We start from the raw sequence: 18136 nt of genomic DNA, 5'->3' as shown, positions 1-18136 counted from the left end.
TAGCTTGAAAGAGGTGGGCAATGGGTGTTGTGGTTGGCGTTCCACCACAACACCCATTAATTTTGATGCTGCCCCCTATTTATAAGAGTGGCATAAATAGGAGGCAGCTCCAAAATTAAGATCAGGGAAAACCTGGTCTTAACCTGGTGAAATGAGGAGAAGTGCTTTATTTCTCGTTATTTTGCTGTTTCTCTGTGAGCTGCATTGTGCAGAACACATAGAAACAGCAAATCTCCATGAATTCATGTTTAAAAAAATTACTTTTTGCACATAAACAATCCAGAATGGAGATTTCAAATTCCTATGTACAATAAGGGAGACCTTCCTGCACATAAACAATAATTCCCTCAACACAGGGACCTTTGCACTATGGTGCAAGAGTGCCTGTGTGGGTGCTAGGCAGCTGAATTTAGCACCAGCGCAGGGGGAAACGAAGGGGTGCTCCATATTATTGTAAATATGATGCATCCCTGCGTTTCTAAAGTGACGATGCACACCGTTAGCTATTTTGGAGCTAACCCCCTTACCGCCATTTTGTTGTAAATATGCACCTCGTTCTTATCCAGATTAGGGGACTATAGGCGTTGAGTTGAATTCAATACAATCAAAAACCTTCATGCAGGGCTACAGGAGTTATGTAGCGGGGAGGTCCAAATTATGCGGCAGGTATGACTAAATTATGTGGCAAGAAAGTGCGAATCATGCAGTGTAGTGCCTGCATATTTTTGAAGTAGTGTTCACTACTTTATAATTTTTACACATTAGTACTGCATGGACAAAGGTTTCACCACATTAATATCAGGTTAACATCTAAATACAACAATCTGCATCTGTGCGACAGAAGGGCTTCCCACGCTCAACAACACATGTGGTAGCGTATTTTACTAAGTTTTGATCTGTTTGAGCTGGGAACAAAACTATAATTTTTTATTACATTCTGTAAATTATGCAGTTGGTGATGGATTATGTGACAAGTGCTGCAAATCCCTAGCTATGCGGAAACTGCCTCAGGATCGTATAAATGCAGTTGGCCTGCTTCTAATGGGAGCTTTACAGACATTCGGAAGAAACCCTTTAGCCAAACGTCTGGTGTAATGTCCTGCAACATACTGCCACTTGTGGTTGGAATTTATCTGAGTTTAACCCGTTCCGCGCTGCGCGTATTTTCGCACTGTGCGAACGTTTTATTGAGTGGGCAGAGTTCGTATGGCCCCGGTCGTCCTCCGCACATGCCCACCGTGACGTTGGATGGCTGGGGGCCGTCCGAAGCACACAAGGGGTTAAAAGGATACACACAATTTGCGGGAGCCCCATCGATACAATTCTGAGTGCAACGGACTATGCCAAAGATGTAACGCGAACCTCTGCCGTGTAATGGCAGACGATCAGAAGGGCGGGCATTGGAGTGTGTAGCAAGTAGGCCATGAGCTCTTTTGAAAGACTGTTGCCCGACTTGATACTAAAAGACAGTCAGAAATAAAAACAAAGTGGGTCTCTCATGCACTTTGGTCACGGTGCCACTGCACTTGCTGCACTGTGCCCTGGCTGGTTGACCTTGCAGTGGGCTGCATAGTTATGAACAGTCATTGTAGCTGAGATGGGTGATTTTGAATACACTCTTAGCCACAGTGCCACATCCTATTAAAACACCTGGAAGACGTTCAACAATCACCAGGAGATGCTCCCTGGGAGGCGTTGGCCAGTCCTGTGTGTTGGGAGACCCTAGCAAGGCACCCTACGGATATGGGTGCTCCTGAACTTGATAAGTGGGTGAAGCTGGTCAGCTGGTTATCTGGGGTAAGTGAGTAAACAGCATTCACATAATACAAAGCCTTAGCAGCATCCTTAGGTATGACGTTTGTACACCGTGCTATTAGTCCAGCCAATGTTAGTTTGTGTACTGGGGAGTGAGCGCAGATAGCGTCTAAAAAATTGATGCAACAGAAAAAGGGATTTATTTTTTCTTTTGCATGCATTTTCAGATGCTTTTTGTCAGTACTCACTTGGTCTGGGTTGCTGAGCTGCTTGCTGACTGATCATAATTATGGTGGCCATTTTGTAACAATAAACCGATGAGTATGTAGTATTCTATTGAACGATGGCCACAATTTCTACAACCATTGGTGAGCGTACAGTAACACTTGGGAGCAAGCAATGGCAAAAACACCTGCAACATGGCAGCAGGAAAGAAAGCAAGGGCCATATTTATGAAGGCCTTGCGTCAGTTTTGCGCCGCCGGTGCGTCACTTTTTGTGACGCACCAGCGGTGTAAAATATGCGCCTTGTTGCGCCATATTTAAAAAGTGACGCATCTAGGTAGATGCGTCACTTTTTAAACCCCTGCGCCACATTATACCAGCGTCAGGTATAATGTATGCAGAGTGGGCGTTCCCCCGCAAAAAGCCTCGTAATAGTGACGGTGTGAAATCTATGAGATTTCGCTGCGTCACTTTTAGGACCCTGTTGCGTCAAAATCTTGCGCCTGCCTTACAGCAGGCGTAAGACTGACGCAAGCCCTTTCACATGGGGCTTTCCCCATGTGAAAGGATGCATTGCTGTAGTTGCGTCACTTTTGTGACACACTCCAGCAATGCGTCACTTTTGCGCTTACAGATACGTCAGAAATACTGACGTATCTGTAACTCCTTGCGACATGATGCGTCATACATTAAATATGACGCATCAGGAATGTCGCAAGGAGTGCGCAGTGAAAAGTGATGCATCGCTGTTTTCACGCAGCGATGCGTCACTTTTCATAAATGAGGCCCCAACATTTTTAGGTCTGGCTTGACAGCACAGCTGAAGGTTACCCCATGTTATCAACCAAAAATATCTTTGAGATCTACTCGGAGAAGGGATTAGACTTTCCCCACATTTTGGCTACCCTGAGTACTTGATTTGATTGGCCAGAAGTTGTGTGCTTCCACTAAAAAGAGTGCTTGTATTGTTAATTGAAAACTCCCAGATTACCACAATAGTCTGGAATTTTTCATGTTGACCACCCGTTCTAACAAGCCTTGAGGTTTTTCACTGTGATGATTCTTGCTAGGCCCTATTGAAAGGGGATTTATATTGCCTGGCAAACTGTATTTTTCTACATATTTGTAATTTTATAACTGTACTCATGATGGTTGCTAGTTTATGTTCACTTGGATAGGTCTCTGTTGGTTATGGTGTCACGCCAATGTTAATGGCTGTAGGCTTTATAGATTCACTGCGAACAGGTATGCCAGATTCTATCGATTTGACCATATTATTGGGAAACATTATGGGAAAGCCAGTAGCTCTGACCTGCTTGCTTTGAAAAAAATTAAAAAAGAGAGGGGGTGTTTCTAGTGGTACAGCTATATACAGTGATTATCTTAGCTCCCTTTGTCTTTGTGGCTGATGGCGTGGTAACCCGCCTACTGTAAGTGTTCAATTTCTTTCAGCAAAAACAAAAAGGTGGGGGGGGTTCTAATTTGAAATAGGCACTAACAAGAATTGCTGAACTGAATCTAGGGATGTACAGAATTTAGACTAACACTCTTTTTCAAAATGTATTATATCATATAATCTCAAAAAATATAGGACATATGCAACATTGTGGCTCACAATCAATAAAAAATATATACGCACAAAACTATTTACAAAACATAGAATGTACAAGGTGAAAAAGGTATCCACAAAAGACGGTGAGCCAGCCCTTATTTGAGGGCACAAAAGAAAACACCGTCTCTAGGTACCAGTATATATTCCTTGTAAGACAGTCTAGTGCATTTCTACAGATAATTTGTTGAAACAAAAATTATGTGGTCTTCGCCCAGTCTGGGTAATTGTCTTTGTCTCATGACTAATAAAGTAATCAATGGTTCTGGTCCTAGATTGTAAGGGCGATGCGTTTCGGCATCAAAATTGCGGCCTCTTCAGGACGAAGCAAGACTAGGATTACCCAAATTGCATGTCTCAACCGATGTTTATGGGGTGCATATCGTCGTAGTATGGATATGGCATCACAAAATATAAGTATATATCAGTACTCCGAAAAGTGGACCAAGAACCTCATGTGGCGAAGGTACAGAGGGAGGCACGGTATAACAGCTGCAGCCATCACAACACCATGAGTGAGCACAACTGCCACAAGGGACCTGACCGGACAGACCCGGCACCACCGCTGGTAGTTAGAACGTAGATGAGAGAATAATCACCAGCTGAGATTTCCTACTTACCTTTGTTGCAGTTAGGCCTGCTGAACAAAGTAACTTAAATCTTGATCTCGGAGGGTTGTGTGGATCCACGTAGGCCATGCGTTGCCGAGGCGATGAGTTGGTTCTGAGATGCGATGAGGCTGTGGTGCGAGGTCTTGATGTGTCAAAGTCAAGGATCCTGTTGATGGGGCTTGTGATGTGAAGTCTGGTGTCAAGGATGAAAGGCGCAGCTGAGGGGCTGCGTCCGTTCTGATGAGCGGTGAATCTGGGATGCAAAGTTTCATCATCTTCATCAAAGCTGCTGCCGACGATGGATTCAAGAAGCTTGCCCTGGGAACAACGTTGTGCAGCAGCCCTTCCAAAGATGATGTGATGGTCTCAAGATGTGGGTTGCAGCGGTGATGCAAGTCTTTTGCGATGGGTTCAATCCACGCAGCAGCTACAATGCATCAGTTCTGCTCGGGAATGCGCCACTCAGCCGAGAAGTTGCGTTGGTTCTGCTCGTGGATGTATCACTCAGCAGATAAGATGCATCAGTTCCACTGGCAAGCACCATAGGCCTGCTTCCAAGGGTCTAGGTCTGGGGAGGCACCACTAGGCAGGGTAGACTCACAGATGTCAGAGTCCAGGTACAGGGGTTGGAAGCCTTGTATGTTCCTGAGGCTTCAGATCAGAAGGCCAGCCTCTAGCGCTTGGAGTCACTCTGGATTCTGGGGTCGAGTGATGCAGTTCCAATCCTTTTCACCCAGGCAGGAGGGCAGCAGACCAGCTGGCCGGCACAGCAAAGCAGGAGTCCAGCAGAGTAGTAGTCCAGCAGAGTGGCAGTCCTTCAGCAGTGCAGTAGTCCTTCTTCCAGGCAGAGTATCCACAGGGCCAGAAGTGTACTGAATTGGTGATGTCTGAGGTCCAGTACTTATACCAAGTGGTGCCTTTGAAGTGGGGGAGACTCCAAAGACATGCCTTTGAAGTGCACATAGGCTTCCCTATCTGCCCTGGCAACAGACTCACTAAAGAAGGTATGAAGCCCTTTGTGTGTGGACTGGACACAGACTATTTGAGTGTAACTGAGGCTGTACCTAGCTCCTTCCTCCCATCCTGTCAGAGACGGCCCACTGAGACACACTTATGCTTCCATTGTGGGTGGCTGTCTTGGAGCAATACATAACCATAAAAAACATTATTGTTCAGTTTATTAAAGCTCACAATTTACTCAAGAGATCAAAAGTTAAAACATTGTGCCATAAAATCCATCTTTACATATATTTGTACAGTTAGCCTTCATTTGTTATACAAATGTAACACTCCTAATCCCCTAAACAAGTACCAGATTAAAAGGATTAATAATGAATTTACAATATAAAACAAGCAAGATTCTTCACACAACAAGTGCAAGACTAAATCGGAGAATCAGAAGAATCAGCAGACATGCTACATAATAGCTTTGTTAATGCCAAAAAATTGCGTAGTGCTTAACATGAGTACCCTGTCGTCATACAGAGGGCAGGAATCACATAATAGGCTTACAAATGAAAAATCATAATAGGTCAAATACTCAAGGAAAGCTGCTTAGTGCTTGAATTGGTTAGCAAATCATCAAGAACACAAGGAGTAAAAACTACAAAGTGTAAAACATAGCTGTCCTGATGCAATTCTTCTTTATCATTAGTTTAAAAAATCATTGTGGGCCAAATGCTGAAGGAAAGGTGCTTAGTGCATACATTGGTTAGCAAGGCATCAAACTAAAACACTAAAGATAAAAACTGCTAAGACTAAAGCGTAATGGCTGTCCTTATGTGATACTTCTGGGAGAAAGTTCTTACTGCTTTGAAATTGGGTCCTCCATCATGGGGACGAAAAAGAAGATATCTATTTGTCAAAAGACAAAGCAACCAGGAACTTAATACAGCATACTCCTTTTTTAACACTTTCTTTGTTAATTTTGAATCTGCAATGCACATAAACTTGAGGAATTTCCCACAGAAAAAAGAAAGTCATGTTCTGTTCATGAAATGTGTCTAACAGTATTTGTGTGCAAGTTTTTACGTTCAAAAAAAGTTTGCCCTTCTGAAGACTTGTCTAGAAAATATTGCTATTCACTTAAGTGATTTATGAAGAATATGTGAATAAATCACAAGGGCTAATGACCATGAACGTATTGGTGTTTTTTTGTTGAGCCAGTACACACATCAGGGAGCTAGATCTTTTGCTTACATTATATTGTTAAGAGGCCTACTATAGTTGTCATTAAGTGTCCAACCCCTTTCTCTTATAAAAAATTCTAAATGTGGCATTTTCAGAATTGCAGTTTAAAATCTGACTTCAACATTATTTTGAATTTTAAATTATGATATCAAAGACAACAGACTGGAAGGGTTTATCTCTTTCAAATTGGGAATTACACTTTTAAAATATAATACGTTAATCCCAATGTTATCTTATGATAGAGAGAGGTCTTGCAATAATGAAAAATGAATTCAAGAGTTTTTCACTACCAGGACATGTAAAACTTAAAAGTACATGTCCTGCTTTTTAAATACATTGCACCATGCCCTCTGGATTGTTCAGAAATACCCTAGGGGTGACTTATATGTATTTAAAAGGAAGATTTTGACCTGGCAAAAGGTTTATTTTGCCAGGTCAAAATGGAAGTTTAAACTGCACACACAGGCTCTGCAATGGCAGGCCTGAGGTATGTTTAAAGGGCTACTTAAGTGTGTGACACAATCAGTGCCACAGGTCCACTAGTAGCATTACAGGCCCCTGGCACATGTATTGCCCCAATACTATGGACTTATAAGTAAATTAAATATGCCAATTAGGTATAAGCCAAAATTACTACGTTTAGAGAGAGCACATGCATATTAGCACTAGTTAGCAGTGGTAAAGTGCTCAGAGCCTTAAGACCAGCAAAAGCAAATTCAGCAAAAAGTGGAGGAGGAAGGCAAAAAGTTTGGGGTGACTCTTCAGAAAGGGCAATTTTTTAACACACATGTGGTAATGTTTCAGTCCATATTAGTCATTTGCTATCTTACCCTGTGAATGACGGCATTTTCTGATCACGTGTGCAAATTTTCTTGAAAATCAGCGTTTTTTATGTCAGGGCTGGTTCGCCAGTTCTCTATTTTTTATTTTGTTCCTTCTATTGTTCCCCTCGAATTTGTTTTCATCTCTCTTTTCATGTAACATTTTCTTAAGTGGATGCTACAGCTCCCCGGGCAGTGTTAATGAACCGTTTTTTGTCATTCATTTCATCCATGTTGCTACTTCCTCTAAACCAGGCAGCCGTTATGGAATACTGCTGTCCATAGGGTATCATTCGTTTATCATTCCAAGATGGCCAGCATGTTGGTTTTGAATGTGGCGGCCATGCTGGTACTTTAATACCAAAAATAGGCTGTGTACAGTACCACTGCAAGCTGGGCACCTACTGCTGTTTTAGATGAGGTATTCCAAGCATATGCCCACCTCTTTTAATAACAGCATGATTATATTGTAATGTTAAGTTTGTGTGTGATTTATAATGATTGCTTCAGAGGTTGAATACATTAATGAGCCAGCCGACAGATGAATGGATGCATGATGGACAAGGTGACTGACATTATCCATCTATGATGACTTATTGAGCGCTTAAACCTATCAGTGACATAAAAAGCACCTTTTTTCTTAAGCTAGACCCATTGGCATTGCCATGCTTCTTTTCTGCAGCATCTATTTTTCAGACTCCTTTATCACCTTTTACTCCCCCATTCTACTGGGCTGCTAACAGACTTAAACTAGTCTTTCATAATTTCCAGTGCAGCTGAAGGACTGACCAGCCAATATTAAAATGACCCCATCAATATACTCTGGTGGCTGAGCCAAGATGTGATTGACTATGTTGCATAGCAAGTGTCCACGGTCTCAAGGCAAAAAATACCCACTGGTTGAAGGTGGCTGACGAAGCCCCTTAAAGTAAGCATAGAATGCAGTACGTGCTCGATGAATGGCACAAGTGCCTTACAGGTGAAACCTTACAATCACATCATATAATACCTGACGTTGCAGTGGGCTGCAGTCACCACCCAATTCTCGTTAACAAGAGAGCCACCGCAGAAGTGGAATCCAGTGCTGTCCTGAAAAATAGAAGGGATTGTTAGCTACAGATCTCAATGATTGACGATGCCAGTTGCTCACCTTGACTCAGTGGTGTTGTTACCACAGTGTAGGGTGCCTTAGAGAACTTGTACAGTGCATGCATTTTCTCGTATAGCACTGCAAACCCCCAAATTTCTACACTGAATATTACACCTTCTGAGGGTCATAGCAGAATATTAGAACAGACTCGCCTACAACACGCAGACTGCCCTCTTATAAATCTGACTGTTAGTGGGACTTTGTTAGTTATGGTGAAGAGAGAGACCAGAAGTTTTCAGTTTTCTGTACTCTCCACTCTCCTATGTTAAGCTCTGTATCAACTCTCAACACTTTTCTTTTTTCTGTGCGCACATAAGAAGTCATTGAGTGAAAGGTGTTTTAGCATTCTTAGAGTCTGAGGGGTCTATTTACTATAGCCTTATAGCCCGCCGCAGAGGGCTATACCAACTATTAAAGGCCCTCTCCAGCGTTAAAGGCCCGAGCCGAAGGCGAGGGCCTTTAACAAGGGAGAGGAACTTTAATAGCTGGTATAGCCCAGCTATGAAGGGCTATAAGGCTATTAGAACATTCTGCCACTAGAGGACAGAATATTCTAACAAAAAAGAACACAGCCTTATGGGAGCTGTGAACAAAGAAACATTGGAATGTTGAAGCTCCAGGCTTATACCAGCCATTATAACCCAGAGCACTCCATTGTTTTCAATGGAGCTCCCAACATTCCAATGTTCTAATAAGATTTAAAGCAATGTTTGCATCACAAAAGTGATGCAAATTGGAGAAAAATCTTTTTTACCTATTACCTTCCACGGTTAAACCTGTTTATCGCTGGAAAATCACTTGAAAGTGACGCAAAGCAGCACTATGCGCTGCTTTGCATTACTTAGCACCAAGGGGGCATTCCATGGGTGGTGCATGGGCATCCCCATGCAACCACCCAAGCGTTATGACGCTAAGCCCTATTTTCTTAAAAAAGTAGAAGGAGCAATGCTTTCACTTCTCCTTCCCTTTCTGACTCCGCATGTGTGCTGCACTGTAAAGCACACATACAACGTGGGAAATAGTTTAAAGTTAGTCTGAGCACAGTATTCACGCAGGTACCCTTGCACTATGGTGCAAAGGGGTGATTGTGGTGCACGGCAGCTAATTTCAACACCAGAGCTAGGGAGAGGGTAGGAGGGTGCCATATTTCTGTAAATATGGTACTCTCCTGCTCTCTTCTTCTCGCGCAAACCAGCACAACTTTTTTACCTACTGAGCTGCGTTGCGTAAAAATTTGGTAAGTCTGCCCCTGAGTGTCCGAAGATACGCCTCCACCACATCGCTCCATTACCACTTAGAGCAGTGTTACCCCATTTAAAGGTTTTCAGGGAAAACTGAGATGTGAGTTCTGCGGTCGGCTCATATGTTACTTCTAAAGACAGACATCAAAGCAGGGTTTCATCTTCGGAAGTAACATGTCTAATATCATCCACACACTGAGGGGGGGTCATATTTCTTAACAAATCATGCAGGGCAGCAACTCTCCTTGCTTCACTGCAGGATAGGGAAAGAGCAGGAATGTGCCGTACTTAACACTGTATGGAACATTCCTGCCTTTTCCCTACGTTGTTGCACTATGTGCTGCCTAGTGCCAACACAGACACCCTTGCACCATGGTGCAAGGGTACCTCCGTTGGACGCAGGATTGCTTTTGTGCAGGAAGGCACCTCTTCCTGAACATAAACAATCCTCAGAGGCCTTTTCCTCTTGCTATGTGTGCTGCAGAATACGAAGAGGAAACAACAAGGAGAAATAAGGATATCCCCCCCCCCCCATTGGGCCGTTTGGGGGAAAGTCTACAGTTCTGACGCATTCCCAGTTCTATCACTCTTAGTAAATCTGGGAATTCGCCAGAATACATTGTTAGATGCTTGGGAACACCCATGCTCTACCCATGTAATGCCCTCACCACGCATTGTACCGCAAGGCAGTGACTTGCGCTGCCTTGCGTTACACTAGATTTACCAAGCCACGCAGGGTGGCCTTGCATGGCCTAATAAACCTCATTGTAGGTTTTTCACTGCCCTTTGTGGCTCAGGGCGACACAAAACCTGAAATAATCATCCCTCTGGGAGTTTCCTCATGGGGGACATTTCAGGACATTCTTCTTGTCTCATCTGTTTTAGACTATTTCATCAAGTTTTCCCTGATTTCTCCAACACAACACTTCGGGGCACCTTTATCAATATTTCATGCAGCCCAGCAAGTCACCTTGCGGCGATGTGTGAAAGGGAAAGGGCAGGAATGCGCCATATTTAACATCATACTATGCATTCCTGTCCTTTCCTTGTGCTGGTGCACAATGTGCTGCCTTGTGCCAACACAGGGACCCTATGGTGCAAGGGTTCCTTCGTTGCAGACAGCATTGTTTTTGTGCAGGAAGGGACACCTTTCTGCACAAAACAATCCTCTGAGGCATTTTCCTCTTTCTATGTCATAGAAAGAGGAAAGAATTAGTAGAAGTAAAGATATTTCTCATTGTTACGCCTCACTTGGGGAGGCACAGCATTTTGACACTTTCCCAGGTCTAGCATTAATGGCAAATCTGAAAATGCTTCAGAATCCATGAGCAGATGTGTAGGAAGCCCCACGCTCCACCCATGGAACGCCTCCCTGGGGACGAATAACACACACTGAGTTGCGCTACATTACATTACTCTGGAATCATCAGGCCACTCCGGGCCGGGCAAGGTGGCCTTGTTTGGCTTGATAAATCTTACTTAGTAGTTACGTCACTCTTGCACCCCATTGTGTGGCGCAAGGGCATCACACCACTATGCTAAATTTGCCCCAAGGCTGCTAACAATGGGCTCCGTGCAATGCGACCCCTCTGCTAGCAACACGTGTGAACAATGTAATAATAATTAGTCAAATGTCAGTTTCCATTTGCTTTTACCAGTTGAAGCACACTGAATGAGTTTTTGTCTCGCTCCTCTCAGAAGGTAATTTTTGCACCCTCAGATGGGGCAATTCAACAAATGCCTATGTACGCCTATCAGAGGGCTGTCCCAAGCAGGGGTGTGGCTTGGGGTGCGGTTGGGGTGTTCCACCCTCTAATAAATGTATTTTCTGGTAAATATTCGGGTATGGGTGCTTTCAGTCAGGTATGGTGAGATGTCTGTTGGATTTCACCAGGAATATACACAGAGAAAAATGCACACACTCTATCCCTCTCTCTGTTTTGGAAGTCTTCAAAAATGTTTATTTTACAAAATATTCTGGTTTCTCTTACTTAGGACTCATTCCAATCTGCAATCCTCTTTCTTTCCACTGTCCTTTCAGCCCCTCCCATGCTCCCTGCTTGTCGTAAAATGCATTTTCACATTATATGATTGTTCTAAAATCTGAAGCTCTTATTGACCAAGCTACGCCCTGGTAACTAAGGGGTCCATCGCCAAACTTTAGTGATTCACAGACAAGACAAAAAGTCGGCTTCTCACCTGCAGTGACACCTGCCAGGGCCAGGATCCGGGCACGGCCTCCTCACCGTTCACAATCCTGGCATAGCCGGAGAGCACAGGCTTGATGGCGGGAACACCGCAGCCTGAGAAAAGCAAGTAAGACATCTGTGACATCCGCTGCAGCCTTCATGCATGACAAACACTTGCAGCGGTACATGCAGGAGAAAAGAAACCCTCTGTGGGCTCAGAAGGGATGCAGCGTCTGCCCTAACTCCACAATGCATTTAATGGACACTGCTTACCATACTGAAAGGCCTGCCCAGTGACACTGGACAAAGGTGCATTTTGCCCTGGGGCAGCCTTGTTCAATGATGCTAAACAACCCCATCATGCCTCCTGGATCAGCCCTCTGGACTGGTGCTGGTGCAGACATGCCCACTGTGAAGAGATTTACGTTGCCTGACGCATCTCTGCAAATCGGCAGAGATGCGCCAGGAAAGATACGGCATGCAAGTTCATCCTTGCGCCACCCATGATGCGCCGCATTTACAATGCGGCGCACCAAGGCGCAGGAATGAACAGATGCGTGTCGCATCTTGGGCGTAAAGTCGGCGCAGTGCTGAAGTTGTGTTGCGTGCGGCACGCAACTCCAGCACTTTTCCAACTTGCCCTATCTTTAAAGTGGTGCGTCAAGCCTTACACCTGCTTCAAGCAGGCGCAGGGTTTTGACGCATCAGAGTTGGGAAAGTGACTCAGTGAAATCTTGTAGATTTCACAGAGTCACTTTTCAGGGGTGTTCCTGCGACGGAATGCCCCCCCTGCACCGGAACGCCTACATCAAACCTGACGCAGGTTTCATGTGGCGCAGGGCCTTACACCGTGACGCATCTCCATAGATGCGTCATGTTGTAAATGCCTCATAGGGATGCGCCACGTTTACGCCGCCTTGCGTGACGCAACAGCGGCGTAAACGTGGCGCAAGGGGCTTGTAAATCTGCCCCCTACCATTCCAATTGGCAGAGGTGCTGTCCGACCCACCCCTCGATACTCACTCCTAAAGGGGCGCCTCTAACCACTTGGGCTGGAAAAGCTTAGGTGCTGGTAATCCGCCATGTAAACCATCCCTACTTCCTGGTGATAGGACTGGCCTAATGGCTAGCAGTAGGAAACTTTCATGACCATACGTAGAATACAGGTTATACATAGACACAGCACGGGTTATGAATGAATAGGTGAGGTTATGAGTCTTAGGGACAACATCTCCCAGAAGATCTGGGGAGAAGCTAACACTTTCAGCACCAATCACGAGACTACATACGCTCCATCTTCACATGATCAGGTGCTTGTCAAACTGTATTCAAACGGCTTCAGTGAACCTTGGCAGTTGGCCGCGCTGGAGCGCTTGCCTATTGACTGCCTTTCTGAACACGGCCGCGCTAGGGCGAATTTGTTCCTTGTAGCATTAATGGTTACGGATATGCTCTCATGAGGTTCCATGACAGGGGATAAGGTTGCTTAGCTTCAGACATCACCTCGCCGTTCTCAGGACCTAAGGTTAGGGACCTTCCAGTCTGTACCTGACCCAGACCCTACTAGACGAGCCCTTCCAAACAGCCTTTACTACGACAACAAGATTTAGCTTCATCACATGTTCCCTATTTATTAAATCTAACACAAGTCGGCCAGCTTCTTATGATGCTACTATTTTGTTGTGATGAACAACTAGTAGCCAAAGAGTATCTTTGTCGTTTCTTTATTGGTCTAAGATACAGGATGGTAATCATGTGCTTCAGCCCCACCAGGAGCAGCCTGCCTGCTGCTCAGCCCATCTTCAACGGTCACACCTCGCCACACAGGCACCCAAACATTCCAATCCTCTCCATCACACCAACATTCCACTCAGAACACTCACACTGGCTGAGCAGCTAGGAGCCAAAGTAACAGGGGAGATGCATGAGAGCCTAAGAAGTATATAACATATCCTCCCCCTTTGAAACAGAAACTAAAAGGAAGTTACTAAGTGGGGACAACTGTTCACCAAAATGTACACATGAAGAAATAGTTCAGAACCCTAGGATGTAAGGTAAAACCAAACATCTCTGGAGAAACTGAACAGTAAAGATCGCAGCGAGGATGATTAAATAGATACACAAGAATTGTCACCCATTCCCCCATTATAAAACATATTAAAAAGAAGAAACAATGTCATATAAAATGTCACAGGAAACTAGCCAGTTGACCAGGAAGTACTGAAAAGCACTAAATGATAAACTGATACACATCCAGGCTCATGAAAACACAGCAGACATGGGTGTGAAGCACCCGCCTTACATCTCAATACAGGGCAAAGACATGTAACGAGTAGCCATGGGTGACACGCACCCCCAGAACCCTATCCCTAATGTTAGGGACACAAAAGGGTAAAAAATAGACATGGGTGTACTGCACCCCATACAGAGATCCCTCATGTAAGGAATTGAAAAGTATATGTGAAAATGGGACTAAAACCTATCTTGACACCCCTCATGCAAGGGTCAATTCATTGCAGAAATGGGACAATTACCCATAAAGGCATCCCTTGTTTAAGGGGTTTTATTGTAACTTGTGTAAATGGGACTGACACCCATTTAGCCACCACTCTTCTAAGGGTCAGAAAATAATAGAAATGGACTACAACTCATTGAATTCCCTCATGTCAGGGTTTGTCATGTGGTGCCTAAAAATAGGACTAAAACCCATTCCCATCCCTCATGTAAGGGAATGTAACGTGCAATGCAAATTCAGGCCAATTTCACCCATATGACAATCCCTCCAGGAAAGGTGTATAACTACAAACCTAGGGATGGGTGACCGCCACCCACTAAAACATTAAGACCACTCTCATGTAAGAGTACCTAGACTAACCAAAGAAAATGGGCCACTCCGGCCCATAACACAATCCCAAGAGTAAGGGATATGTATGGTCAAATGAAGCAGCGTACCATGAAATGTACAACCATGCGTAAAAGAGAACATGCAGCCATACAAACATAGCCAAACCACCAAAAATAGTTTCTCCTGTAAAAATCTTGAAGTTTATCTAGACCAACAATGAAGAATTTTACCAGACCAACCACATCTAAGTCGCTGCATCACCACAGTAGCGACACTTTTGAGCAGAAATAAACTTGCGGACACTATAAAAGCACTCCATAAGTTGCAGCAGAAACCATCCAAAGGAAAAAATAAACTTTGTTCATCATGAAAGACAATCATGCAGAAGCAAAGTGTGACTTGGCAAAATAAACACTTTGCCAGTGAGCAAGCTCTCCCCCAAATGATATCTCTCTAGGCACACAGTGTTGTATTGCGCACCTCATAAATAGTCTTTCTCCGCAGTGGAAAGGAAAAAGAAAACGTTATGCCCAGTCATAGCCAGATACTAGAACCAATACGCATGCATTAGAAAAACTGACAATGGTGAGAAACTTCTCCTCCCACAGCACCCGCCAACCTACCGCTCTTACCTGCATGGGCCGCGCCTGATCTACACTCTGGTCTTCGAGCAGGCTTGCACACAGTGACAGATACTGACACTTTCAAGCCCACTGCTCAGGTAACCACCCGTACCACTGGTAATGGACCACCCTTAAGCATTGTTACTGGAAGAGTGCAGCGCGTCACACTGGTACCAAGGTATTCACCCCATAAGAGGTTTAATCAACTCTGAAGCCAAGAAGGCTCCCATCAACGAGCTAAAGAAAACAGACGTCATTGCCCTGCAGGAAACCTGGGCTCTCCACTCGTCTCCCTAATCAGACTCCATAGTTTACAAAGCTCCAGCACCAGCTTCACAGGCAGGCGGCCATGGCTCTGGCTGTGTGTCGATTTATGTGAATAAAGAATTGGGGGCTACAAATCCTACAGTCCCAAGGTTCGAACTTGTACTTGGGACAGAAGAAGCTTTGTCACATGTACAGCCAATGCTTGGAACCTCCAAGCAATTCACAATAAATCCCTGCCCAGACTGTTATCTTTCAGGAAAGCGTTAAAAACCTGGGGCCTCATTTATGAAAAGTGACGCATCGCTGCGTGAAAACAGCGATGCGTCACTTTTCACTGCGCACTCCTTGCGACACCAATGATGCGTCATATTTAATGTATGACGCATCATGTCGCAAGGACTTACAGATACGTCAGTATTTCTGACGTATCTGTAAGCGCAAAAGTGACGCATTGCTGGAGTGTGTCACAAAAGTGGCGCAACTCCAGCAATGCGTCCTTTCACATGGGGAAAGCTCCATGTGAAAGGGCTTGCGTCAGTCTTACGCCTGCTGTGAGGCAGGCGCAAGATTTTGACGCAACAGCGTCCTAAAAGTGACGCAGTGAAATCTCCTAGATTTCACTGCGTCACTATTACGAGGCTTTTTGCGAGGGAACGCCCCCTCTGCATACATTATACCTGACGAAGGTATAATGTGGCGCAGGGGTTTAAAAAGTGACGCATCTACCTAGAGGCGTCACTTTTTAAATATGGCGCAACGAGGCACATTTTTTACACCGCTGGTGCGTCACAAAAAGTGACGCACCGGCGGCGCAAAACTGATGCAAGGCCTTCATAAATAAGGCCCCTGGCTTTTCTGTAATCAGTAATTTTTCCTATCCTGTTCAGCAGAGCCAGCGCCAAGACACCTCTAGGTAATCGTGCGCTTTAAAAGTAGCCTTAAAATTAACATTAAATATGGCACCTTCCTGCCCTCTCCCTGTCGCGCAATGCACGCATAAAGGTTTCATGCTGCACTGCTTTGTGCGAGGTTTTGATAACTATGCCCCAGGATGACTACGTAGTCACTATTCGCTGCACCACTTGTCATGATAACCACATGCCTGGGCGATATTTCAATTACGCTACCATTATGTATGTAATTTTCACCATTCCAAAGTTACACTTTTTGCATGAAATTCTGCCATTATACCACACGGCATAATTGAGATTTACTTGGATCAAAAATATCCTATTGAGGGACCTCGGGAACTACACGAATTGACAGAACAGTTGTTCACTATCCTTTTGTTTTTTCGCTTTTTTTGTAGCGCAAAGTGGCCCTCACGTCAGTTTTGGACAGGAGGATGCACTCCTTGTTAAAAAAAAGCACACAAATGCCAGACTTGCATTTTGCATAATGTTACATCATGTGTCAGATATTTTGTGGAATCAGACAAAAAGTAATTACGCAAATCTCACACACCGTTCATAACCACGCAACGATGAAGCGAATGAATGAAATCTAGTTTTAATGCTCCTCCACCACGCAATATAATTTGCCTTCATGATTCTTTGAGGGCTCCCATCATCAATACACGTCGATTCACAAAAGGCAAGGCATTCATTCAGCAGCTAGCGCTTGACTGAAAATATGAGCAGGAAGCAGCACATTGATTGGATGAGCTCACCAGCCAGACAGTGCTAGTGTCAAGAAGGGAATCACTACAAGGTCTGAAAGCAGAATGTCTGTCTGTGATCCTCCCTACAGATACCTCATACGGTTGTATGACGTTACAACACATGCTTTTACCACGCATGCTGTTACAACGCAGGTTTTACCACGCATACCATTACAACGCATTACACTTTGGGGGGCTGGATAGTGAAAAGTTTAATTTACTATTCCAACTCCAGTCCCCGTGGACACTAGGGAAGGTGTTGGATAGTAAATTAAACGTATTCCTTATCCTAGAGCGCCCCTCTGTGTAATGCGTTGTAGTGGTATGCGTAGTAAAACCTGCGTTGTAACAGCACTGCGTGGTAAAAGTTGCGTTGTAAAGGATGTTTCCCACCTCATACTAGCCTGATGGCGAAGAGCATCTCATGGTAACAAGCACTGTCTGATCAGAATCTCACAGGCAATGTGCCTGCTGGTGAAAGCACTGCCACTACAAGAATACCCATACCTTCTAGGTGGAGCTTTCCCTTTCAAGGAAAGTCAGTGGAACTTACCATATGCAGCCCCAAAGAGGGCGACACAGGACAGGAGCCACAGAAATGCCATGTTTCTTTGGGGTCAGTATCAATTGAGCATTGATCAAGGATCCTCAGCTCCTTTTATACCTTCAATTGGCCAATCCACGAAGAGCTCCATTTTTAGCTGTCTTAACAGATCAAGGTTGTGGAAAAGGTGTGAGAAGGGGGCCTGCAGTCTCTTATCGGGAAACCTTGGGCAGATAGCAAGAGCTTGTTTAAAGAACGTGCATTTCCAGGAAAATGTTTAACAGCAATGTTAGGAAACATTAGTTACACAGACGATGGTAGGATGTGGCTACGGTTAGGTCAGAGATTCTATTGGAAACCTGTTTATGATTTCTTAATAACTTTGGTGCCATTCAACAAATCTGCAT

The 18136-nt window shown here is 44.5% G+C and overlaps 1 protein-coding gene across 1 annotated transcript in view; it reads right to left on the bottom strand.

Annotated features, from left to right (window-relative positions):
* The window catches only part of LOC147677585 (chymotrypsinogen 2-like), a 36021-nt gene extending 18150 nt beyond the window's left edge, over positions 1 to 17871 (bottom strand). Inside the window, exons 1-3 of the mRNA XM_086945244.1 lie at positions 17739 to 17871; positions 11801 to 11904; positions 8220 to 8299 (exon numbers count right to left, since the gene is read on the bottom strand). Of these exons, the coding sequence (XP_086801370.1) occupies positions 8220 to 8299; positions 11801 to 11904; positions 17739 to 17790 (236 nt within the window). The 5' untranslated portion in view covers positions 17791 to 17871. The remainder of the gene's footprint in view (positions 1 to 8219; positions 8300 to 11800; positions 11905 to 17738) is intronic.
* Between the last annotated feature and the right edge of the window lie 265 nt (positions 17872 to 18136).

Source organism: Lissotriton vulgaris, chromosome 12 (genome assembly GCF_964263255.1).
Source record: "Lissotriton vulgaris chromosome 12, aLisVul1.2, whole genome shotgun sequence".
Lineage (NCBI taxonomy): Eukaryota > Metazoa > Chordata > Amphibia > Caudata > Salamandridae > Lissotriton > Lissotriton vulgaris.
This window is presented reverse-complemented; position numbering and strand designations above follow the sequence as displayed.